The sequence below is a fragment of the Lepidochelys kempii genome, chromosome 3 (genome assembly GCF_965140265.1).
Source record: "Lepidochelys kempii isolate rLepKem1 chromosome 3, rLepKem1.hap2, whole genome shotgun sequence".
Classification (NCBI taxonomy): domain Eukaryota; kingdom Metazoa; phylum Chordata; order Testudines; family Cheloniidae; genus Lepidochelys; species Lepidochelys kempii.
In genome coordinates, this window is record NC_133258.1 from 23748666 (window position 1) to 23774558 (window position 25893).

A 25893-nucleotide genomic window follows, 5' to 3' on the forward strand; every position below is an offset into this window, starting at 1 on the left:
TACTCCTGTTCTTTTTTCTTTTTACTGACTTCATTGACACTCCCTTTATCTCAACCCCCTTCAAACAAACAAACAAAAAGAGGAAATCAATAAAATCTAACAAGCTAAAACAAACACACCCACACTATGCCAAGCAAGGTTTTAACCCTGAAAAGGGGCAATGGAAAGGGTGCATGAAATCCAGTAGGGACTTCACTGTTGCTAATTATTTTAACATGGAGGTAACATCAGATACAACAGTGATGGGTAGCAGAATGAAACCTTTAGATTAGATTAGATAGGTAGACAGATATAATCTAAACTTCATTATCAGAAACTGCCAGTCGTCCAAGAGCTGTTCTATCTTTTGGAAACTACTGTAGAATGTATTAAAGAAAGCAAAAAGAAAAGGAGTACTTGTGGCACCTTAGAGACTAACCAATTTATTTGAGCATAAGCTTTCGTGAGCTACAGCTCACTGCATCGAAAGCAGTTTCTTAAGGAAATATTATGTAGTACTCAAGATGCCCAGTACATTTTCATCTCAATGTACAGGCATAACTCCCATTATAATTATTAGGAATCACTTGGCAAGACTAGAATTTTGCTTATAAATGCTACACAGTTTGTACACCTTCTTTACCTTATGTCTCTGGGTTGAATTTCTCCCATTGATTTCAGTGAGGTCAGGATTTTACCCACAGTCTCTGTGATTTGCTCACCTGTTCAGAAGAAACTTTGCCAGGCTGTGGAAGCTGGCATTAGGCAAAAAAAAATGCTTAACACCCACTATGCCGTATCCCTGCAGGACTGGCAAAAACTGAGAGCTCATCTGCCCAGTCACTGAATGAGAGATCATTCATAAGCTTAGTCTGATACTGTGCCCTGCATGTAGAGAGGTGGTATCTTCTATTTTTGTAATTCTTGTATATAAAGATACATTGGCTTTTGCATCTTACTAAAATTTAATATTGCTTTTTATTGTCTAGAAGCTTCATGTATAACCAGGTTATTCTCTGACAATTGTATACTTCTGCATCTTGGAAACACTGTTTTTTTTAAATAAACCAGAAATTATTCCTAGATTATAAGGCCAGAAGGGACCACCGTGATTATCTAGTTTGACCTCCTGTTAAACAAAGGCCATTGGACTCCCCTGAATTAATTCCTGCTTGAACTACAGCATATTTCATAGAAAAACATTCAGCCTTGTTTTAAAAATTGCTAGAGGTGGAGAATCCATCACAACCTTTGTAAGTTGTTCCGGTTATTTAATACCCTCACTTTTAAAAATGTGTGCCTTATTTCCAGTTTGAATTTGTCTAGCTTCAGCTTCCAGTCATTGGATCTTATTATACTTTTGTCTAAAAGAATGAAGAGCCCGATATCAAATAGTTGCTCCCCATGTAGGTACTCAGACACTGTGATCAAGTCATCCCTTAACCTTCTCTCTGTTAAGCTAGACGGAGTTCCTTGAGTCTATCACTACAAGGCAGGTTTTCTAATCCTTAAATCATTGTCATGGCTCTTCTCTGAACCCTCTCCAGTTTACCAGGATCCTTCTTGAATTGTGTTCACTAAGGCTATATCCACACTTGAAGCGAGGGGTGTGATTCCCGCTCAAGTAGACATACTCATGCTAGCTCTCACTGAGCTAGTGCACTAAAAATAGTAGTGTAACCACAGTAGCATGGGCAGTGGCATGGGCTAGGTGCCCCGAGTAGAAATCCTCCTGGACAACACAGGTATGTACTCAGGGGCTATCCCATGTCGCCAATGCCTGTGTACTGCAGCTCACTACTATTTTTAGCACCTTAGCTCAATAAGAGCTAGCACATGTATGTCTACTTGAGCTGGAAATCATACCCCCAACCTCCAGGTGTAGACATAGCCTAAAACTGGACACAGTATTCCAGTAGTGACCACACCAGTGCCAAATACAGAGGTAATATAACCTTCTTACTCCAACCCAACATTCCCTTATTTATATATCCAAGGATTGCATTAGACCTTTGAGCCACAGCATCACACTGGGAGCTCATGTTCAGCTGATTATCCAGCATGACTCCCAAGTCTTTTTCAGAGTCACTGCTTCCCAAGATAGCATCCCCCATCCTGTAAGTATGGTCTGTCTTTTTTGTTCCAGAAATATGACTTTACATTTTGGCCATATTACGCATATTGTTTGCTGGTGCCCAGATTACCAAGAACTCCAGATTGCTCTGTATCAATGACCTATCTTCTTCATTATTTATCCCTCCCGCAATGTTCTGGTCATCTGCAAATGTTAGTAGTGCTGATTTTGTTTTCTTCCAGATCATTGACAAATGTGTTAAATAGCACAGGGCCAAAAACCCATCCGTGAGGAACCCCACTAGAAACATACTTGCTGGACAATGATTCCCCATTTACTGTCACATTTTGAGACCTATCGATCAGCTATCTTTAATCCGTTTAATGTGTGCCATGTTAATTCTGAATTGTTCTAGTTTTTTAATCAAATCTCATGTGGTGCCAAGTCAAGTGCCTTACAGAAGTCAATGACGTCAACACTATTATCTTTATCAACCAAAGTTCTCATCTCATCAAAACAAGATATCAAGTTAGCTTGATGGAATCTATTTTCCATAGACCCAAGTTGATTAGCATTAATTATATTTACCCACCTTTAATACCTTATTGATCAAATCTCATATCAGCTGTTCCATTAACTCCACTCTTGCCTCTCCAAGCTGTGAAAATGCAGAGGACTCCCATCAAGTAGATGGTGTCTCAAGAGCGAAGTTTTCCATTCATCTGAAAAGATTTGAGGTGAAAATGCTCACTTTCCAGCAAGATGGAAATGTGCTACTGGAACAGGTGAGTAGCACCTCTGCAGCCTTTCTCTTGATTAAATAATACCCAGCTCTTATGCAGTACTTTTATCAATAGATCTCAAAGTGCTTTACAAAGGAGCTTAGGATCATAACCCTATCTTGCAGATAAGGAAACTAAGGCAGAGGAAAATAAACTGACTTACCTAGGGTCACCCAGTAGACCAGAAGCAGAGCTGGGAATAGAACCCAGGTCTCCTCAGTGCCAGGCAGTGCTCTAAAACTACTAGTGGTCTGGGGGCTGGCACTCTTGAGTCATGACTCCAGAATAACTATACACAGTGACCACTGCTCCAAAAGTTAAAGCTTTCTCTTACTTAGTCTAATCCTTGCTGGAGTTTGCCACAGAGCACTCTCCCGTCGACGTCTGTACTCCACTTTCCCAAGAGGCGGAAGGTAAGTCGGTGGGAGAGCATCTCCTGTCAACACAGCACAGCGTAGACACTGCTGTAAGTCAACCTAAGTTACATCAACTCCAGTTATGTAACTTACGTAACTGAAGTAGTGTAACTTAGATCGACTTACAGCTTTAGTGTAGACCAGCCCTAAATTTACAGTTAGGCTTTCAGATGACAGCTGTGTACTACCCCATTAAACGTGAGGATTTTAGGTGAAGTTACTTAGACAAGCCGGCATCCACAACTAGCCAAAGAAGACAGACAGTCTTCATCAGGGATTCCCAGTGCTAAGAGGAGTGGACAGGGAGTTCTGCCAGGCACAGATGGATAGCTGGAGCATTTGCTGCCTTCCAGGAGTGAAGACTAAGGCCACCACTGCAAGTATAAACAAGATTCTGAGTTTGACAGAAGTGACTCCTTAGGTGATCACAGTGTTGTTGTAACTGTGTTTGGCTGTGTAGCTTGAATGCTTGTCTCTTTCACCAAACAGAAGCTGATCCAATAAAAGATATTATCTCACCCACCTTGTCTCTCCTTTGGCGATCTACAGTGGCAGTCACAACACTGCATCAGATACCATTTCATGGCTCCTGGAAGACTTCAGGGAAGGGAGACAAAGGAGAGGAATATCATGTGCCTTTCCTGTTCCTTGAGGAAAACAAAGAGAGGATACTGGAGGTGAACAGTGGCTAAGAAAGTGGTGTGGATGGATGAGGGAGGTTTTAGGGAACTCAGGGGTGCCTACTACAAGAGAAGAGGTTATAGGGTTCTGACTGCCTCCATCTCAGTAGGGGCACCAATTTCAAGGATGACCAGCTAAGGTAGGCAGGAGGGCTTTACACTATCACTGAAGGGGGAGGTAGATGATGGGGAATCATGGTACAAACATCCAGATCTGTAAATCAGCACCAAGGCATCGCACATGACAAATCCAAGCACTAAAGTGCATGTAAGGAACATATTCTTTGTCTATATACTACTGCTAGGAGCCAAGGTATGAAACAAGAGTTGGAGATCCTCATGCATGAAAAGAAAGGAGGGTTCATGTTACTGAAATTTGGTGGGATAGATCCTTTTATTGGAATATTAAAATAGATGTCTAAACTTGTTCTGTAAGGATGGAATGGGCAGAAAAGGGGCTGGGATGGCAATTTATATAAAAGATGTTAATTATATACAATGCAGGACCTCAAATGTTTATGGATTAAACTTCTAACCAGTCAAACTAAAGGTGAGGTACTGGTGCAAATCTGTTACAGATCACCAAATCTCACTGGAGCCCAGGACAAACAGACCTAAAAAATGGAATCTGGTGATCATGGTCTGGTTATATCTACTTTCTGCAACCAGAATGGGGTATCAACCAGCAATTTGCATGTTTGAAACTTCAAAGGGCCACTCTGCCAAAATGTGAAGCAATTATTAGAATGAGGACTCAAACTTAATGAAGGAGTATTTAATGAAAACTGGGAATTGTTCAAGGATATCCCACTCAATGACAATGCCCAAAGAGCCACTATTCCACAAACACAACAAAGTTATGCTAAGCAAGAAGCCATCCTGTTTAGAAGGAGGTGTGGAAGCAGTGATTAGGGTGACCAGATGTCCCAATTTTATGGGGACAGTCCCAATATTTGGGGCTTTGTTTTATATAGGTGCCTATTACCTCTCACCCCATCCTGATTTTTCATAATTACCATCTGGTCACCCTAGCAATGATTCAGAATAACTTCCTCCCCTTGTGTCCCTTCTTCTCCTCCCCCACCCTTTATGGTCCAACTGCACTGAATATCAAGTTTAATGTAGGTGAGAAGAGAAGCTAAGCATAGTGTATGCTGCAAACATGAATAGAGTGCTGTGCATTTTAACAAGAGGGTATGCTGCACTATTCAATGATTAAACATTGCTTGCTTGACTGTAGTATTATTTATACAGCACCACTGGTGTGCATGATGCTTTACAGGCAAATTCCTTGACTTGAAGAGGTAAAAGTCTGCACGGACACAGCCCAGGCAAAGGAGGAAAGAAGGGATGCAGCATAAAGAGATGCTGCAAGGAGATCGAACAGCTTCAGTTTGGCCTAAGGAAAATTCTAACCTGATTTAGCGTGAGCTCTAACAAATTCTAAAACAAGATGTGTCCTTCTTCATGCTGATGCTGGGAGGGAGAGATACCAGATAAGATGGTCTGAGGCTCCCTCATGAGGATATTTTTGAAAATGACAACCTAATATGCTTCAGCAATGCTCTTCACACATTTACAGGAGGAAACAAGCCCTGGGAGCTGCACATGAGATCTGGGAACAAAACACCCTGGTCGAGGGGATCCAGCTATGGAACAAACTTCCAGAGGAGAGCAGGCCACTCTGAGCCTCTTTAGGAAAATGCTGCCAAACCTTCCTCTTCCTTTGCATCATAAGAACAAGAGTGCCAATGTTGTGACTGGCTTCTATCCCACACCCTGCCACCAAGCACAGAAAGAGAGAGGAAATTAATAATGATAATAAATGAACAAATAGCTTATCCCAAGCAGAGTGTTGATCCCTAAAAGGAAAAAGAGCCAGATACTCTAAGAAGTTTAGGAGGGAGTGACACAGTTCAGAACAACTGCACCTGTATTCCTTCTCTGTGGTTCCTCAAGGGCACCCACTCTATCCTTTTGGCTCCTCAGCCATCACCTCTCTTGGACAGAGACCCATGTCTCTCCCCTCCTGAGTGGGATTTTTCTAGGCTGTACAGTTCCCTGCCAATACTGTGATATCCCCAGCAAGCCAGACTGCCTAAACAGGACTGCCCCATCTCTACTTTACTTTATCTAGAGATTATGAACAGCTGTAATTGCCAGTAGTTACAAGTTACCACACAGCTATTTATAAGCAAGCACAGTTATTCTTAAGGTGAAAACACTACAGAGAAAACATATAAAAATAATAGAAGAACCTACATGCATGCTAAATAGCTTACCAGAGGCCACTTGGGTAGGTGTTAGACCTTCAGAACCCAATAACTGGATTTTCCTCATGGTTACAATTTAATAACTGTCTCAGATTTGGAACCAGAACACCTGTAAATAGGTTACTCTTTCTTTACACAGCTCAGACCTTTGATCTTAAAACCCTGGGAACAGATAATCAGCAGATAAATGTCCTCTTCTCAAGGCATAGCTTCACAGGCTGGGTTTTTGCACACCCAAAGGTGGGAATTTGCATTTGCTTCCCCCAAGAGATTCCCCAGGCAGACCACATGACTTTGTTTGTCCCAAAAGTCCACTCCTGACTGCCACATTGTTCAGCAAAGTCATCTGATGTTTGTAAAATATCCTGGGTTCACCTCCTCCCCTATATGGATGTTGCATACAATCCTGGCCCACAATAATACATAAACTTTGATTTAATACAATGGACTCCAAAGATATTACAGGAAAATGCCATATTTGTCACAGGGAGTTCATTCTGCCTATTGATTTTACATGAAAACTAATCAGATACTATGGTGATGGGCATCAACATAAAACCTTAAGAGAGAGAGAAACAAGGATAAGCAATAATTTAAACTTCATAATCACGAACTGCACGTCATCCAAGAGCTGTTCTATCTTTTTAATTTATTAGAGTAAGCAGTTTCCTAAGGCAATATTGCATACTATTCAAGGGCTCTGCATCCTAAGATTCCCAGAACATTTTCATCTCAATGTGCAAGCATAACTCCCATCACAATTATTAAGATTCACATGCCGAGACTAGAATTGTGTTCCTAAATGCTACACAACATTTGTGCCTTCTGTGACCTATGCCAAATCTGCGGATATCCATCCACTATATATCCGCGTCTATCCACATCCACAGACCGGATGCGGATATCCACAGACCATGTTTGCAGATCGCCAATGGATGCAAATCCAAATTTTATATCTAGAGCCCTGCAAAACTGCAGATATTTGCTTTATATCCACAGATATCTGTATCCACACCTGCTTTATATCCACAGATATCTGCATCCACGTATGGATATCCGCAGACCATGTTTGCAGATTGCGGATCGGATACGGATACAAATTTTGTATCCGTGCAGAGCTCTACCTATGGGGTGAATTCCTGGCTCAGAGACTCCTAGTCTCTATGGGACTTGCTCATCTGTTCAGAGGAAACTTTGCCAGGTGGTGAAAGCTGGCACTAGGTAAAATAATTGCTTAATACCCACTATGTCCATATCCCTGCAGGACTGGCAATGCTGAGCTTCCCATTTATCTAGTTAGGGAATGAAAGATCATCTATAAAATCGGCCTGATTCTGTGATCTGCCTGGCCAGAGCTGGTAGACTTCTATTCTTGTAACACTTGTATATAAGGTAAAGACAAAGGCTAAGTCTACACTTAGAGTTGCAGGTAGGGTGACCAGATAGAAAGTGTGAAAAACTGGGACAGGGGTTAGGGGTAATAGGCGCCTATATAAAAAAAAGCCCTGACTATCGGGACTGTCCCTATAAAATGGGGACATCTGGTCACCCCAGCTGCCAGTGTGATTCCCAGCTCAGGTAGACATACTTGTGCTAGCTCTCATCAAGCTAACACTAAAAACTGTAGACCTGGTAGCAACGAGTGGAGGTACAGGCTAGTTGCCTCAAGTACGTAGCCCGGGGGTCCAGTTGAGATTGTACTCAGGGTTGCTAGCCTATGTCACTACTCAGCTACATTACTATTTTTAGCATGGTAACTTGATGAGAGCTAGAGTGAGTATGTCTACTCGGGCTGGGAATCACACACCCCGTGCCAAGTTTACACATAGCCATAGTGTTGCAGAAGCAGGTTGTGGGATAGATTTTTACCCTTCACAGTTTATATAGCAGCCATAATCCATGAATATAGGGATTTTATAATGGAAATCTTGAAAGATAAGGCCCCCAATAAGCTCTTTTATAATATGATTATATTTAAAAATGGACTCACCTTGTTATTGACTTGAATTTTACAGTGTCTTTTGCTCTTTAGCTACTCCAAAGTGCTTTGCAAAATAATGAGTTTGATCCTGATAGCACCGTGACTATACAACCAAAGTAGTCAGGGGTTATCATGAACTCAGTAATATCTCAGACTGTGTGAGCTGACAGATCCTGCTTTTTTTACAATCCCTTTTGAAAATATAGGCCATTGTCTCTATAGCAATTAGGTAGTCTTAAAATTGGTGGGCAAAAATGTCTAAACCTGTACCTCTCTCCACTCTCCCCCACCCCCAAATCTTTTTGAAAGGGAAATCTTTTTAAAATCCCGATTTAAAATAAACAAAGTTAACTGCACCCTTTGTGAGCTGTTATCAGTTTCTATACTTTTTTTTCTGAAAGTTGTAATGTCATGTTGTTCTTAGTACATTCAAAGGTAAGACAGACCTAATTCACAACATGGAAAGCAGACAGTGTAAGGAGGATGTTAATGGAATGCAGATCTTGCAAATTCTAGGAGCAGAGCTGGGTGCATTTTTTTGCATTAATAGTTTATTTGCCAAAAAAAAAAATGAAATTTCAGTCCACCTAGAACTATTTGTGAATTTGACCTAGATGCCATTCACAGAACAGGAGGAGGTGATGGTACACTATTTATAATTTCTAGGCTAGGGCACTCATCTGGGAGAGACAGATTTTATTCCCCCCTCTGGGGAAAAGGATTTGAACCTAGATCTCCAACTTCATAAGACAGTGCCCCAAACCACTGAGCAATGAGATCTTCCACAACAGGACTTTTTCATTCTCTCCTGTTGAAGCTGTTTCACTTTGTATAACTGATGAAATACTCATTGACCCAGGAACTCATTGGCACTCACCTGCTAGGTGAGTGGTCTAACCACTACACTATACAGTCATTCTCACTTGTCTGGCCACAGACTAGTCCAGTATTTATACAAAGTAGAACAGCTTCAGCAGGAGAGATTCAGGGAGCCCCTCACACACCTCTACACCAGAATATCCAATAGACTGGCAGTTAAAGCACACACCACTGATATGAGACTTTGGTTTCATCTGACCCAAAACAGGCATTTTTGATTTACTGAAAATTCTGATTCTGTTTGACTCAAACTAATTTTTTTCCTAATTTTTTGGAATTGCCAGTTCTAACTGGGAGATACACTTGCAGGAAAGTAACTCAAGGCTAGTGGTCTTCAAACTACCTCCATTTGGAATTTACTAATTATCTCATTATCTCTAACAGCCTCATCAGTATCACTCAGGAATTGGCAAAAATCACCTCTGAAGGAACACAGAAAATAATATAATTAACCATGGAAGTGAATTACTAGGTGAATTGAATTATAGGTGTCTGACTGGGGAAGCAGCTGTAAATGATTTGCATGAGTATAAAAATGGAGCCTTTGCTGTTCTTTCTATTGTGAATCCAAAGCCTTAAGAACGCAGTTTGGGGGGTTTAACACTGCAAGCTTGCTCAGGATTCTCAAACTTTTGGTCTGCTTGTCATAGCAAGAGAAAAGAGGCTACAGCTGGTAGCTGCTCTAAAGCGCAATGGTGCCAAACCTTGTGTTGAGGTGAGTGTTTGTGGTGTTTCTGTTGGTTATGATTCTCTCTGTGGGGTGTAGGCTGTGGTAGTCTCATGACTATCTCCTAAAAGTAAAGGAGAACAAGCCTGTATGCCCCAAAGGAGGAGACTTAGACTTGAAAAGTCTAAATATCTAATCCTACCTATAGAAGCTTTATATTAGAATTAAGCAATACTTAAATGAAACTCTTTCCAACTAAAGACACAGTTGTCTTAGTAGCAGTTTATCTGCACATACTTCTTTCTCTTGCAGGTTGTTCCTAATAGGTGTATTAGCCTCTGAAATATGGACCCAAGACAGGCCAGGTAACTAGATTTGTTAACTATTTGCCTGCATTTCAAGGCAGTTTTCAGACCCTCCCCTCCCCCCCTGCTTTTCAGTAAATGGTGTTCAGCTTCAATGCCCTAGTATGGTGCTAGGGCAGGATGTGGCTTCTATAAGCACTGGCCAGGTGTGGTGGCTCTACTTGAGTCTCTTGTCTCAGTAGACAACTTGCTCTATTCTCTGAATTTATGCCTAGAGTACTTAATACTGTCACATGAGAGAAGTGCACTGGCCCAATAAACTGCTCTAGGGATATGGCTACCCCCAGAGATGTGAGGCCAAGCTCAAGACCTACTTGCACTAGCTCTGATCAAACTAGAGCACGAAAAACAATGTAGCTGCAACAATGTGAGAAGTTAGAGGCTGTAAGTACCTAGCCTCTCTGACTGTGTCCCCCCTCAAGCTGGGGACTGCACCTCTAGCATGATCCTCAGAATAGCCTTCCACCTGTTGCCCACTGGCTTCATTGTGGGATCAATGCAGTAGTCCTGCTCAGAGCATTCCTAATGGATCCATCTTCTGCCCCTGCTTAGAAATTTCTTTGGAGGAGGAAGAGAGGGTGGCTCTCTAATTGAAGTCTCAAACATGGGAGACCCAGGCTCAATTCCCTTGGGGGAGGGTAGATGAGAGAGAGGACTTGAACTAAGGGTCTCCACCTCTTATAACCCAATTGTTAGGGTACTTAAGATTCTCATGTGGGGCTCACTCAGTTTCTCCTAGTGAAGCTGTTTCACTTTGGATGACATCTTACAGTCATTAAGTAGGAGTCTTGGAACCTAAGTGCCCTCATACCAAGCTATAGTAATTCTCCCTAGCATCACAATCCTGTGTCTTGTCCGAGTGGTCTTACAACTTGTCAGAAAGACCCTTCTAATGCCTCAGCCTTGCAAACACTTGTTCCCGTAGCTCTGCATATGAGTAGTCCCTGACTTCTGTGGGATTGCTTGTGTGTAAAGTGATTCCCATGAAGGGGTCTGTGGGACTGAGTCCTTAGTTTATAGCTGGGGTTGCCTCTAAAACTCCTGGAGAGCAGTAAATCTAAATTAAATATTTAGCTCAAGGCAGCAACTTAAAGCCTTCTGTTGACAAGCTGTTAATCTCAATCCTAGGTTGAAAAAACAAAGCTACCTTGCAGGGTGGTGATCACCCCAGCCTCGGAGTCGCTTCAAAATGTCCCCCTGTGGTATCCAGCCCCTCATGACTGAATACCTCCCAGATCCTCTGCTCACAAAGCAGTTTACCAGGCATACTCTAGACCATTGCTCCTGTACTATGCACAGCACTTGAGCTCAATTATATTTTAAAAAGGAAATTTAAGAGACTAGGGACTTGAATACTATGACTTTATTTTTATGTGTAACCATACATTCTTGTGCCTGAACTTAACTGACAAGTTCTCACCCAGAGTTATTCCAGACTTGCCAGCTAAGTCTGGCTGAGATCCCTTTCAGGAAGCAAATCCACTCTCCATTTCATCCTAGGTGAAAGATGCTAGGGCTTCTTTCTGCAACCTCAAATATACTAGGACAGACCTTTAATGTTCACCTCAAAATAGGGTGCTCTTCCCCCTGCTGTTTACTACTTCCTGTTAAACTCTGGCAGAGCCTTTAGAAGCCTTCTAAGTCAAATAACAAAATAGGTATGTCATACAACAGGGATATATCCATGGTTGACCACTGTATAGCCCATCACTATCTAGAGATGTTTCACTCAAGACTTGCTACCTTTGAGTGACCTGCTTCTAACTGCAGATTTAGAGAACATAATTTTTAGTGTTTTTATAATTAGTGTGATATCCTTTCAGTAAAGATTTTACATGACCCTTTCTGGTGAACCCATGGGATCCCTGTGCCATCTGCCAGTTGGTCTCAGACCCTTGATGTGCATGAGTGTGTGTTCTCTGACTAGGTGAAACTACAGGTGGCTATGGTCTTAACCATATACTGACAAAGGGTTGCTGTTTGACCCCAGAAGTGGCTGCATTTCAGTAGTGAAGTCTGCTTTATAAAGAACTTAGCATCTTGCATCCAAGTGACTCCTATGGTGATAGTTACTAATTTGTCTTAACATCTCTACAGGCTCCCTGAGCTCAGAGTGCCTGGGGAGCCTCTTGCGGATTGCACTGAATGCAGAGTACTTCGAGGACAAGTATCTGATCTTTGCTGCTGTTGGTAAGCTAAAGGGGGGAAGAATAAGAGGCAATAAGCATTTTCAAAGCTGCCCCTTAACAGCATGTCCCAGTTATAAATACCTAAACTCTAGGTTACCTACAGCTACCAGGCATTGGGGTGCCAAGTCTCTTATACAACATTCCAGTATTAGAGTATCTACACTGGGTCTTCCAATGTAAAGACCACAACAATATTTAAAGTAACTTCTAATGAGAAGCCAAACATTTAATAGTCTAGCTAATCTGAACAATGAGTTTTGTGAGAAATCCTCATTTGTACCTTATCCACAGATGTCATGGTAACTGTACCTACTAAATTGCCAAATCTAGGTTTATTAAGATCACTATTTTAGATCAACTATAGTATGAAATAAGCTATTGATATCCCAGGTAAACACCAAGGACTAAACTCTACCTTGGTTAGCCTGGTGGTCAAGTGCTCAAATAGACCCTTGGTTTTCTGTTAATGCATGCACTGGACTACAGCAAGACAGAAGCCACAAAGTACCTGACTCACCTGTATGATAGCCTAGCAAGTTGCTGACAGCTGACCTTAGGTCACAGCCAGTATAGCAGCTGATGAGGGGAGGGCCAAGAAGAAATGGAGACACTGAATCACAGCTATAAAACTAGTACTACAGAATTTAAAAAGGGTGATGTGCCAGCATCATATCAGATCCAATCAGCTACAGTTAATGGCCTTCCAAGTATGACACCAAAGCAATTGTCACTGTAAAGTCTACAGTAGGGATTATTGTACAGTATAATCTTGGAATGACTTTCTGGGATGAACTATGTAACTTTGCATGCAATGTCCAAGAAAAAGCTCAGACCATGAGTGTAGCTTGAACAACTATGAAGGTTTCCTGACAGCTATACTTGAATACCTTTTCACAGACCAGTTTGGCACCGCCCAGGAGATTGATGGGACCCTGGCAGCACAGTGTGGCTATACAATAGAGTATAATTATTGGGGTAACATTGAATTCCGTGCTTCCATTATAAGCTGCTACACTCATATTGAGGTAAGCCTACTGTATCTAAAATACCCTACTTTTGTATTTTAGTTACAAAGTCTGTCCTTTCACAGAAGTTCTGACTTACAATGAGTTGTACAGGGACTGTAACTTAGCAATATGTTGCATGTCTACTAACTAGTGCCACTTGGTAAGCTAGGTAGTGCTCTCTCAGAGCTCTTTCCCAGGCCTCTGGGTATATTGTGGTAGAAACACCAGTGGTCTACTAAACACAAACTAATGTGTTAACATAAGCATGACTTTAATTGCCACAAATATTTTTCCCTCCAATATATGAACAGATGGATATCTGTCCTGCTAGTAGCAGGTAACGATCCTTCTCTGCAACCTGATATCTGACTAGCTATGTAATTCATCATCTAATTTGGACCTCCCCCACTGCAACTTCAGGCACTTGCTTTTATAACATGATTATTGGGAAAGGGGCAAGGACTCAATCTCTCAAGTATTGTCTAAAAATATCTGGATTAGGGAGACATGCAAAATGCCCTTCAAGAGCTACACTTATCTCCTCTATTTAGACATAGATGACTTAGTTGTAATGTCTAAACACTACTTTATGAGGCAGCTTTGCATCACTAGTTAGGGTTGAGCAAATAGGAGGTGGTGATGGTGGGAGAGGGGACCTGTTTAGCACACTCAATACCTTGAGTAAGAGCTGTTACTGTGTCTCTGCAGAGTGATGTATACACAGTAACTGTACAAATCAAAACGGCTGCTAATCCTGATATGAAAAATGCTCTAACTCACTTGAAGACTGTGAGTTGCCCTTACAGTCCATGGCATCCAAGAGAGTTAGTATGTGAAACCAACTACATGGAGGTAAGATCCCAAGCGCTGATCTTCCATGGGGAAGGGGGGAACTTGTAAAGGAGTGTGCTCTGGATAGGGCCTTGGATGGGAACCTGAACACTTGGCCACTAAAGCATTTATAAGCAGAATGCAGTGCATGTAGTAATAGGATTCAAACAGTCCAGGGCCCACCTGAAAATTGGGTTTATTTTCATCCAATATATTAATGGATATTGCCTGAAGCATCCTCATTTCTAGGAAGTGAGGTGCTCAAATGTTGAGCTTGTCACCTATTGAATGTCCAATAATAGGTTAAAGCCAAATGGTGTATGAAAACAGTATGCCAGTGAAAACTCCCAAGTATGGGAGTTCATCCATAAAATGAAAATAGTTGGTTACTGTTTTGTTCTGTTGGAGTCAAAACAACTGCCTAACTGGAAATAAGAAACCTGAGAAGTAGGTGCACTGGCTAGACAAAGGGTACAATCAAATGGTGAAATGCAGAGAAGCCAAACAGCCTCTGTCCATTAGCTGTTACTAAAGGGCTGTTTGGCAGTCCAAGCAACCAAGATCAGACTCTTAAAAAGAGAAGTTACTCCCAACCAGGGAACATGATCACTAACTCAAATGTTCCTAACATAGCTTGTCTCCTTATTCCCACTTGGTGTCACTAATGATGGATGTTCCTTTGCAAGGTGTCTGTCAGGAGGAATGTTCCACAGATAACAGCAGACTTGCTCCAAGATGAACCTGAAGACTGGGCTCTAGCCTTTCCAGAGGTAAGCTTAGCTGCTAGCATTGTTACTTCTGGCTCAAGGTCTCCTGTGGACAACTACTCGAGCAATATATTGAAAGCATGCATTGAAGAGTCAGCCTCCAAAAAAAAAGGAAGGGAATAAACTCCTGGACTGAAGGATACAGGTGGAGACATCTTCTGGCTTCCTGGCAACAGGATAAGTGAAGGAAAAATAGGAATTGCCTCACAAATGAGGTGACTGATATCACTACCTCAGTAGCATCTTGAGGCCAGTGCACAATCATAGTGGCTACTAAAGACAAAGACCTGTCTAATCCATGCATAGATTATGCAACAGATGGATGGGGAGTACAAGGAAACAATGAGCTGGTGAACATGAAACCAGTCAGTGAACCAGCTGCTTAATTGTTGGATTTTTATAGAGACTAGGTGAGGTAATGTCTTTTATTGGACCAACTTCAGAAGTTGGTTCAATAAAAGACATTACCTCACTCTCCTAGTTCCTAGAACTGAGACAGCTACAACACTAGATTTAGACACCTTAGTATAGGGAGTACGGTCTCTTTCCAGGACAGCAAGATGAGCTTTTTTGAAGTTGAGGGAGGAGGAGAATACAAAGGATCTCAGATGGTGTCTCAATTGTTTCTACAAGTCAGGTGTAAATGAGAATGGAAATGTAGTCTAGTAAAGACACATGGCAAAACTTTTGAGCTGCTTGTCTCCCTCAGGCAACTGCTGGGGCAGTGTCAATCTGGCAAGTAGTATTTCACCTGCCCAGTGGAAGGAAGGCTCTGCTAGCAAGTGATGCTCAGAATGCTGGCTATGGACTCAATACAACAGACACTAGGATTTTGCTGAGAGCACCATACAATGCTGCAGAAGCACAGCTAGTCAAGGTTGGTACACTCCTTCACCATCTGTGTGCTCTCACTACACAGCTCTAACAGCATCTACTCTTGCAGGTTCGAGGAGTGACTTTCTCTGCAGTGAGAGCAAGTACATTCTACAAGCAACGATGGATGATCTTGATGGTAGATACTGCTGTGGCCTGCCCTATAGGTGAGACTTAGTATCCCTTTGATCTAATGCTAAACACTCAAACATCTTGAAGATACACTGAGACATGCCTAGCTATTAACTGCCCTAAGTACAGTTCTTGACACTAATGGAAATACCTCCCATTCTTTCTAAATTAAGATGGGGTGGATTATACAGATGACACAATTACATGGACCATTCCAAAAAATCTCCGAACCCTCTCTGCTGGGGCAACTAGCTTCAATGATCTCCTTGTTGAAATTGGTGTGGATCTTCACAAACTTTCTGCCAGAGAAATTGCTTCCAGGAAATATGTGCTATCAAACAATACAGATGAAATTACCATCCAGATGCCCATAGGTGCAGAAGGTGGCTATTACAAGGTTAGTGGATAACCATCCGTCTTAGCTACAAGCAGAAAGCTAATGGCTGGTAGGATGAGAGGATTCCCCATAAAGCCCCCTTTCTTGCCTCATTAGACTTTGAGGGAGAGGGGTGTTATGCCCCACCTCTCAATGCTCCACATAAGAACACATGACCTGGGGAGCTCTCATACAGCACCTGAAGACCAGAGACTAGCTCTTCCAATTGACCATGATTGTCTGATGTCAATAAGGGCTGAACACCCTCAGGACCCATGAGGCATTTGCCACTTAATGATTTTGAGACCCCACCCCACCTTTGTGGGGGAAGATCTAACCTGAGGGGACTAAACTTGAAAGAACATAAAGCTGGTAGTATGCAGGGGGGAACAGGATATGGATTGAGCCATTTGGAGTAGAGAACCACCTGCCCCTTGCATTTCTGCTCCTATACAGAGATTTCTCAGAAAAGCAGGATAATGTTGCTGTTCGCTCTAGTAAATGGCTTTTGTTAGATCACCTTAATGCTCCTGAAACTACATATTGCATGCAACTCCTGTATCTAGGTGTCTAACATACAACTTGCCCTTTCAGACCCATGTGAGTGAGGGACAGCATGGGACCAAATACTACATTAATTTGTTTTTGGAACATCAGTGGGAAGACAACAGGTGGGGAGTGACTAAGCATACCATCATCAAGAAAATAGAAACTCCATTTAAACTTGTGCCACCCACCATAACAAACAGTAAGTAACTGAATGAACCTCTAAGTTCACACTTCATTTTTTAGCAAAGGCTAACACCACACCACTTCTTCCTAGATACCAACTCCAGCATTAGGCTGGTCAATGTGACTGTGGGAACATTCCTCCCAGACGTGGAACTGGTGAACTTGACCATAGATGATACAACTGTAACTGTGCCTGAAGCCCTTCAGCATGGATACAAAGTCTATGAGACTAGATACCCCAATGGAAGCAAAGGCTATGTAATAGAAACACCATTCAATGTGCCTAGCATTAAGAAAGAGGTATCTATTTAGTACCTAATGCATGTATTGCAACACTCTACTGGTTGGAGTGTCTAAATGTGACTTGATGCTGGCTCTCTTTCTCTCAGTACTTAACAGAAGACACTAGACTCTATATACTGAATGTCACACTTGGATTCATAGTACAGCCAACACATGAGACCTTCACTGTTCCAGTCATAACAATCTCTCCTGTCAAGGATGCAGGTAACAGGACCAAGACAAATGGTCACCCACTTATGGTGCAACTCAGATTAGGCCAATGGAACTCTATTGGCCCTAACCTGTCAGGTGAAATACTAATATTCCATGTACAAATGATCACTTCTCCATCTGTTACAGTGTTGCCTAGTGCAAGAGGATTCTGTGATGATGAAAACCTCTATCTAACAGTTGTTCGTGGCAATGTGGATCAAAACTGGCTGCCCTTCATTTCAAACCTGAGCCTGTCACCAGATGCTGCTCAGAAGCACAACTATGGACTAGATGACAATGGCACCCACTTCACAATTCGTGTTCCTCTTTATGCACCTCATGTACTATATGAGGTAAAGGGACCGCAAATGTGCATGGTGTCTAGCCCACTATAACTGATGGGAGGGGAGCTAGAATTCCAGAAGCCTGTCAGAGTAGGAAGGAGGGGAAAACCCTTCCAGCAAGCAACTTGGGGTTAGTCTCCTCAAAGGACTTAGCCCAATATTGGAATGCTGAGCCTACAGTCTCAGAGCAGGGGTACACAGGTCGTCTAGGGGTACATCAAGGCCACTAGATGGCTATTGTTTTACAGCAGGCTACATAAAAGACTAGTGAAGTCAGTACAAACCAATTTTGTAGACAATGACTTGTTTACACTTCACATACTGTACCCTGAAATATAAGTAAATATTAATATTCCAATATCTTAGAATATGGTAAAATAAGAGTAAACAAGTCATTTGAATTAACTGACATTTTTTGTATTGCATCTCTTCTGTAAGAGTACAGCTTATGTGAAACTTGAGGGGGCATGACACACTCTTGAAATAGTCTGGAAAGGTTGAGAGCCACAGGCTGGGAAGTATTCCTGAGTAGAATCAACAGCCCTCAGGAGCCCAGGGTGTGGGAGATGCTGAGCAAAAATCTCTGCTCCAGAGTGGGGAATTTGAACCTGGATTTTTTCCACTTCTACCCAGTGGGCTTTTGACCACATATGGTATCAAAGCCGCACTAAACTCTCCTTCCAGCTGTTGCATGCAGGGTCAATCAGCTACTCCACTTCTAAGTAGGCCTACTGGATTGGTCCCTGCAGGTAAGATTGGAAAGGGGCACATAGTTCAGTTATGATGAAACTTCAGCATGAACTAGGTGCCAAGTAGCTTTGTTAGGATTTAAGCAGCTTGCTGCCAGTACATGGGCAGAAATTTGCCTATAGGGTTAGGCACCAATTGAACAGGAGGCTTTGAAGGTCTAAAATTTGGAGTTGGGTGCCTAATGCTCTGCATCTAGCCCTACCAATATGCTTGGCTTTAAACTTGCCATTATTGTGAAATGGTAGCTGAATCAGAAATGTAACAAATCTTGAGTTACTGTAGATAGCTCACCACTGGTGGTAGAGCCTCTCATGCCAGAATAAATACACATGGGAAGCACTCCTAACCTAAGACCAGAGTTTTGTTTTTCCCCTCAACTTCAGACTCAATATAAACAATCCCAACAGTAATCCACTAAACTTGATGAAACTTGAGCCCTTACAAAGATGGCACCATAAGGTTTCTTTGCTGCAGAAGTAGCAAACAGTCAGAAAACTACTCTGACTGGGACCCCAGTCAATCATAGTTTTCAAAACTACACTGAATTACTAGGTAGCTTCTCCCTTAATGCTTTGTCTGATCATAGCTCTGCAGGGCATTGGAGGCCATGGACCAGCTTAACTCGCCTGGTCAAGCACTAGGCTTGATTCTCTCTTTAATAAAGAAGTTTGTAGAAGAGGTTTGGTCAGGCCAATCTGTTGGCATCAAATGGGGTGGGCAAATGGAGCATCTGCAGAAGTATCACATGACTCAGTGACAAAGGGTAAAACACTGGTCTCACTGAAGACGTCAGTGACAACTAGACCAGGCTTTCACCTTTTTGGCTTTTTAAAACTGGCATGGCAAACAATCTCACTTAGATGATCAATAGGAGTTAAATACTTTCAACTTGTGATCTCTCCTAGGATATTCATCCCTCTGGAATAACTGCTTCACTCCATGTAACAATGAAGGATAACACTCTTGCTGACATGACAGACTTTTCAATCTCTTGCAGATTTTCACCTAAAGAACTAATAGGTACAATCTCTTGTTGCCCTACTTGGAATACTTGACCAAATGATCTAGACTGGTAATGCTGGCTCTCTGCTGTGGGGGGAGGTTTGTGGTTTGGGGCAGGGGGAGGAGAGTATGCTGAATGTAACCTGACAATGGATGTCTGCTTGGTTTTCAGACTGTCTGCCAAATGGAACAATGGCTATCACTGCAGTTAAGCTAGCAGGAATCACAGACCTGGATACCAGCTTATTTGTCTTGAGAGACAAACGATGCAGGCCTGTTACAGTGACTGAGAAGAGTGCAACATTCATATTCCATGTGAACACCTGTGGAACAAGTAGAAAGGTAAAGGAACCACATTGACCTTCCAACTCTGACTGGCTCAGAGCTCATATTGCAGAACATACCCATGAGATGTTGATAACTGGCTTTCCAGAAATCAATACTACCTTCCTCTTTGGTCCTAACCATGATCTTGACCTCTGTCCCACCTACTGTATTCTCTAAAGTGCCACACCACCTCAACACTTGGCAGGATTCTAGCCATCTGCAGCCTTAAACTGAAGGCTACATTCTGGCTAGTTAAAAGTTTTGGTAGCATGAGTTTAGGGTGGCCACACCATCTGACAGCCAAATCGGGTCACTCTCACATGGAGAACAAAGACAAGGTTTTCTTAAATTCAATAACCTCTGTTTGTTTTAGAGGCAGGTGTTGCTACTGCTTCTATTGTGATCCAATGGCTGAAACAGGATTAGCAGAGGGGGACCCCTTAAAGTGCAGGAAGCATCAAAGACCACCTATAAATTACACAGGAGTAAGACCTGGGGATGGATTACTTGTTGGTTACATTATCAAGTAATCAATTCACACAGAATACTGTCCCAATGACCTACCACAGGGTTCAGTTGCTTGTGTCACTGGGCACATGACACCCTTTCACTGCACTGCATATGACACCCTGGACTTACTGGCTTTTATGCTGTTAGTGAATACTGGCAACACTAATGTGCACACTGTCCAATGATCTCTCCACGGCTTGAAGAAACTGACTGTTACTAATAGTAGGTCTTGGCTGAGTACCAGTGATTCACCTTTGCCTCCATAGCTAATGTGGTACTAAGTAGCTGTTGCAGCACTTGAGTACCTCTAGCAACTTAAAACTTGACTTGCTTTTGGTGTTAATGGTCTCCTGCTAAATGCTTGGTTCTTTCAGTTTGAGAACACATTTATGACCTATGAAAATGATGTCTCCTACTTCAGACCTGGCAGCATTACACCAATATACCAGTAAGTATTGCTGTACAGATAGAAGGGGAAGAGTTCTTTGGTTAAACAAAGATTATAACCATCTAAACTCTACTTCCTCACTCCCAGACTGAAGTGTGCATGTCAATATATAATAAATGAGACCATCGTTGTCCAGTACAGCTCCAAAAACAACCCAGCACCCAGTATTGAGCCAGGGTTTGGCTCTCTTGCTCTAGCCTTGAGGCTGTTCAAAGGTAAGGATGATAATGCTGAGCAGCCTAAGAGCTGGCTTTTTGAGGGGGTGGGGATGGGAATAGCAGGAAATGACTGACCCTAGAAGCAATACGCACCACTGTTGCATCACTATCATTGTAGTGACTTGTAGTGGTGGCATAATCCACCCATGCCACCCCCAATTTCTAATAAGTGAATGTACAGAGGGAGGGTTCCTTTTTAGCAATATAGACCCATCTGGAAGCCATTCTCTTTGCATCTTAACACCCTACATCCTACACTGCTGGAACTCTGTACTAAAGGGATGGTATTTTACAAATGTAATCCTTTGTAAGGATGGAAACACAAGCATGAAATATAACCCTCCCCAAGGAGGGCTTGTAGTCCTTGGTCAGATGACCTTCACAGTTTCTGTACATGAGCCATTTGCCCCCCTCTTCCCCTTATATAAATGCAGCACTTATCTTTTTTGTGTGGATCCAGGGGAGGGGTCTAATCTGCAAATACCCTTCCTGGGCCCTGACCATTTTCATTCCCATTTTCCAAAGATGGTCCCTTCACACCCATGTGCTCATCCTTAAACCCTTGCTGTAGCAAAATGAGACTGTGTAGGTGGGTAAGGACTTGGGGAAAAACTATGGCTCTGGGAGAAGGGCTTGTTTAATACATCAAGACTTAAAACTCTTATTTCTCACTTCTAGATAAGTCTTATTCTGACTCCTACAAGGACATAGAGTATCCTGTGGTAAAATACTTAAAAGAGGCACTGTATTTTGAAGTAGAACTGCTCCATTCTGAAGACCCACAGCTAGAACTATATCTAGAAGACTGTTGGGCGACCACTTCCCAGGACAGAGACAGCAGCCCTCAGTGGTCTGTCATTACAGACAGGTAACACAATGCCCTCCTCAGTCTCATACCACACTTCTTCCCTGCCCGCCCCATGCAGTCTGCAGCTACACTACTCTGGCCTCTCCTCCCCTCCCCCTGCCATGGTGCTACCACTGGCTACACTACTTAGGACTGAGCCTGCCTCCTGTTCTGGTGAGCTGGAGTGAGGGGGCAGGGAGCATCTCTCTCAGGAGTGGGAGCTGCTGCTGTACTAAACAAGCATTCAAGCTCCTGAGGTCAGATTAAAGGGACAAAATACTGACTCTGCCCCAGCACACTTGTGGTGGTACTCCTCAGTTTCCTGTCAAAGTGCAATGCACATGTATTCTGTAATTATAGCACTTTTACACTGGTCTGCATGTCCACTTTATTTCTCTCAGGCTTAAACTTTTAATTCTTTGAGGTAGAGTTCTGAAATGCCTAACCTGTCCTGGTTGGAGTAATTATGACTAACACATGTGCATTGTCATTCATAATTTAAAAGTAGTACAATCCAATATCCTTCTAGAACAAACTTGTACTCCCCTTAGTGCCCATATCAAAACCCTCTGCTTTAGACACTGCAGATAAAGGCTGCTTATTTTCAAATTGTATTTAGCTATAGCTGTAAGCTTAAAATTTATACAAAAATGCAGTTCAAGTATGATTCTGCTGGTAAGGATGGACTCAAATGTTAGTGAGTAATGTACATAACTGATCAGTAAATATAAATGCCAAAATATTCCTAGTAAGCACTTACTGGATTTTTTAGTCCATTAAATTTCATTTGGACAATGTCTGAGGCAGTAAGCTGACTTATGTCTACACTAAAGGTAGTGTACAAAGTATCAGACTTGTTTCTGATACCTCAAGGCTAGGGATTGGAAAGAATAAAGCCAATATCTTATTCTAAATTCCACATGCAAGTTTAGAACATCTTAGTTTTTTGTGCAATAACTTGGGAGCACTGTAACAGTGATTCCAGGGGCTGAAGTTGCCCCCACTGAAATCTGAAATGGCTTCCCTGATTCACTCCAAGTATTAACCTAAACTAGAAGAAATCTATCTTTAGTTCTGAACTAAAACAGTTACTATGCCCTTGAAAGAAGTCATCAGAAGGGGCAATGGGGTTCCTACACAAGGCATCTCTTGCAGCAGAGATGTAAAATACAAACACCATGAGCCTCCAAGACTAGGTGCTCTAAACCTGAGTAAGGACAGACTTGAATTTTTTGTGGCAGAGATCCTTTACTACTGAGCTACATCTGCTAGCTATGATAGAAATTCTTCCCTAGCCCACTTTTTTAACTATTATGGTTGGAGATGTTGCATGTTGACACATAGCTTGCTAATCTAAGGTCTCTAATTCGGGTCTGGTTTCTCCAAGCTGTGAAAATGCAGAGGACTCCCATCAAACAATCTTCCACAAAGTGGATAGTGACTCAAGAGTGAAGTTTCCCACTCATCTGAAGAGATTTGAGGTGAAAATGTTCACATTCATGCAAGATGGAAATGCACTACTGGAACAGGTGAGTAGCACTTAGAAAAAGTCTGCAGTCAAGGCTCTAATGAGCCTGGAATGCCTATATAAAACAAGTACTATTACAAAAGTTTAACCTGTGTCTACCACTAACAAACCTTCCTGGAGGTTACCAGAGTGACACTGTAGGGGGAAGGCAAGATGAGAACTGAATCAAATGGCTGAGTCACAATGAGCATGACTTTCCAAATCTATAGGAACATCATAGCAACTGTAATTCTTTATCTTGTAGATATACTTCCACTGCAGTGTGGTGATATGTGATGCTAGGCGGCCAGCTTCAGATCTTCTTTGTGCAAGGAGATGTATTCCTAGAAAACAGAGGCTTGGTAAGTAGATCAAAGATCTTCTCTCAAGAGTCCATTAGAGTGCAACAAGCTTTACCTACATTCTGTATGGCAAACCTAAGTATTGACTGCAGGTGTAGTCTAACTTAGAACTCTGAGAAATAATGCTCATACCTGAAGTATTACAAATGGCTTTGCTGTGGGCTGGCCAGACTCTTGAGACTTTATTTTTCTCTTTTAGGTCGTAGTGTTGAGGCATATCATAGGCACGGGCATGTATCTTCTGGAGCAGTCCTTATTGAAAGTTAAGTGAATTGGATGCTATCATCCCACAAGGTAATTACATAAGGACTCTAACATACTAGGGTGATGCTACAGAAACATGTTCCATTACATTGCTAAACCACTCTCCTCTTTTTAATTTTCAGCAAAACGAAGACTGACACTTTGAACCTAATCTATCTATGCAAAAATTATTAAATGAGAATTAAAGAGGTCTAGTCTTGTCCTTCTTACTGGAAGTAAGAATTAGATTCAAATGCTGAACTATAACTTTCTCAATCTCTAGTTAGGGAACCTTTTTTCCCCTCCCGGTGCCAACTGATTAATGCTTTAATATTAAAGTGATTTTTTTTTAAAAAAAAGCCACTAGGTCTAACTAGCAGAAGCTTGGTCCTCTCTACCTAACTCCATAGCAAGGTACAAAAAAGGAATCTAGTTGGAAACTATTTGGTATCTGAAAGTTAAATTGGCTATAACTATGCACAGAGCTCATGGTGGGTCACTTCATAAATTAATGAAGCAAAATACCTCTTCATGCTACTACTGGAAACACTGACTCAGATGGTTCCTTTGGCTAACAGCCTCCCTGAGGTCTTGCTTGACACAGCTGTAGCATAAAGTGCTCTTAAATTTCCCAAAACAGAATCTCAGACAAGCTTGCTCCTTAAATGTCAGTTACCAATGTCTTTAAGCACCCCTTCTTCAAAACAGTACTCTTCTCAAGATTGGATTGCTCTAGTGATTAAGACTAAATGCCTAAAATGAGGCTAGGCGTGTAGGGATGAACACCTCTAGTCAACTGTCCCATCTAAAACTTCTATTTAGAGTCTCTGAATTTTTTCCATAGCTCCTAATCAACATGGCTGATCCTAAAAGTTGAGCAAAGCTGTAACTGGGTCAAACTACCATTCTTCTACAAAAACATGAAAAAAATCTGCCTAGAGACCATTTGGGGCAATCCTTCACCTTCCTTCCTCTTGTCCATTGTGCAAACTGCACATCCACTAACATCAGGGCTCTTTTACTTGTGCAAGCATGCATTGCTGCCTCGCAAGAGTGCTGTTAAGATCTAGTGGGATAAAAGTTCTTAAACTGTGGTTCAAGAAACTTTTTTAGATCCTCCCCTACTGTAGAGATCTGTCACTTGACCTGCAAATTGTACTTGTTCTTGTAGGCACTTAGAATTAATCTTATAGCCTCCTGCTAGCAAGTTCCATTAAGTATGGAGGGCTAAAGTAGGAAAACACAGTAAGTACTATAAATGTTGAGCTGAAATTGCATGTTAAACTATAGAATGCTGGTTCTGAATGCAGCCTTCTCAGTGCAATTTTCAGTAACTGCATAGCCAAAAATCACAATCTAGTACAACTTGATTTGTCAGAATCAAGTAGGTACTCTATCTAGTTTAATAGAACTGAGCTAGTTTGGCCAATAGCTTGTTGGAGGAAGATAGCAATGTCCTTAAAGGTGAGGACAAAAGTTCCTTCTGAAGGGAAACCTAAACTTCTCCATTGGACTCACTGCTCTACTAAGCCACAAGGGCAGGGAGTTTTTTTAACTTGTGCAATTTCTTAATTCCCTCTTTTAATCTGCACTACTGGGCTGCTCTCAGTTACTTGAAGCTTTGTGCAGTGGATGGGACAAACTTCTGTTAACTTCCACTGATTTGTAGTCTGACCTAGATAATCTTTGCTATCCTCTTGGCATGTAAAGAAGCTACTATACTGTAGCATAGTAACCAAGATTGTATCTTAATGTAGAAATGGCTCTTCTAGCAGCTAGCTCCCGGCTAGTTGCTGCTGCATAAAATCACAATGCTGAATAAAGGGATTGTTAGTGT

The 25893-nt window shown here is 42.0% G+C and overlaps 1 protein-coding gene across 1 annotated transcript; it reads left to right on the forward strand.

Moving 5' to 3' along the window:
- Window positions 1–9807: 9807 nt before the first annotated feature.
- On the forward strand, window positions 9808–24080 carry LOC140908377 (uncharacterized). The gene is made up of 21 exons (XM_073335354.1): window positions 9808–9824; window positions 10044–10059; window positions 12166–12286; window positions 13183–13310; window positions 14001–14144; window positions 14810–14893; window positions 15600–15767; window positions 15834–15930; window positions 16069–16292; window positions 16866–17019; window positions 17095–17303; window positions 17393–17510; window positions 17646–17851; window positions 19498–19612; window positions 19767–19936; window positions 20806–20879; window positions 20967–21094; window positions 21776–21965; window positions 23332–23473; window positions 23717–23813; window positions 24013–24080. Exons 1-21 carry the CDS (start codon window positions 9808–9810, stop codon window positions 24078–24080), a joined length of 2670 nt encoding a protein of 889 aa, XP_073191455.1.
- Window positions 24081–25893: the final 1813 nt, after the last annotated feature.

Coding starts and splice junctions, on each gene's coding strand:
- LOC140908377 (XM_073335354.1), top strand. Junction 13,311..14,000: donor GCTGCTACACTCATATTGAG/GTAAGCCTACTG, acceptor GTGTCTCTGCAG/AGTGATGTATACACAGTAAC. Junction 15,768..15,833: donor CAGAAGCACAGCTAGTCAAG/GTTGGTACACTC, acceptor CTACTCTTGCAG/GTTCGAGGAGTGACTTTCTC.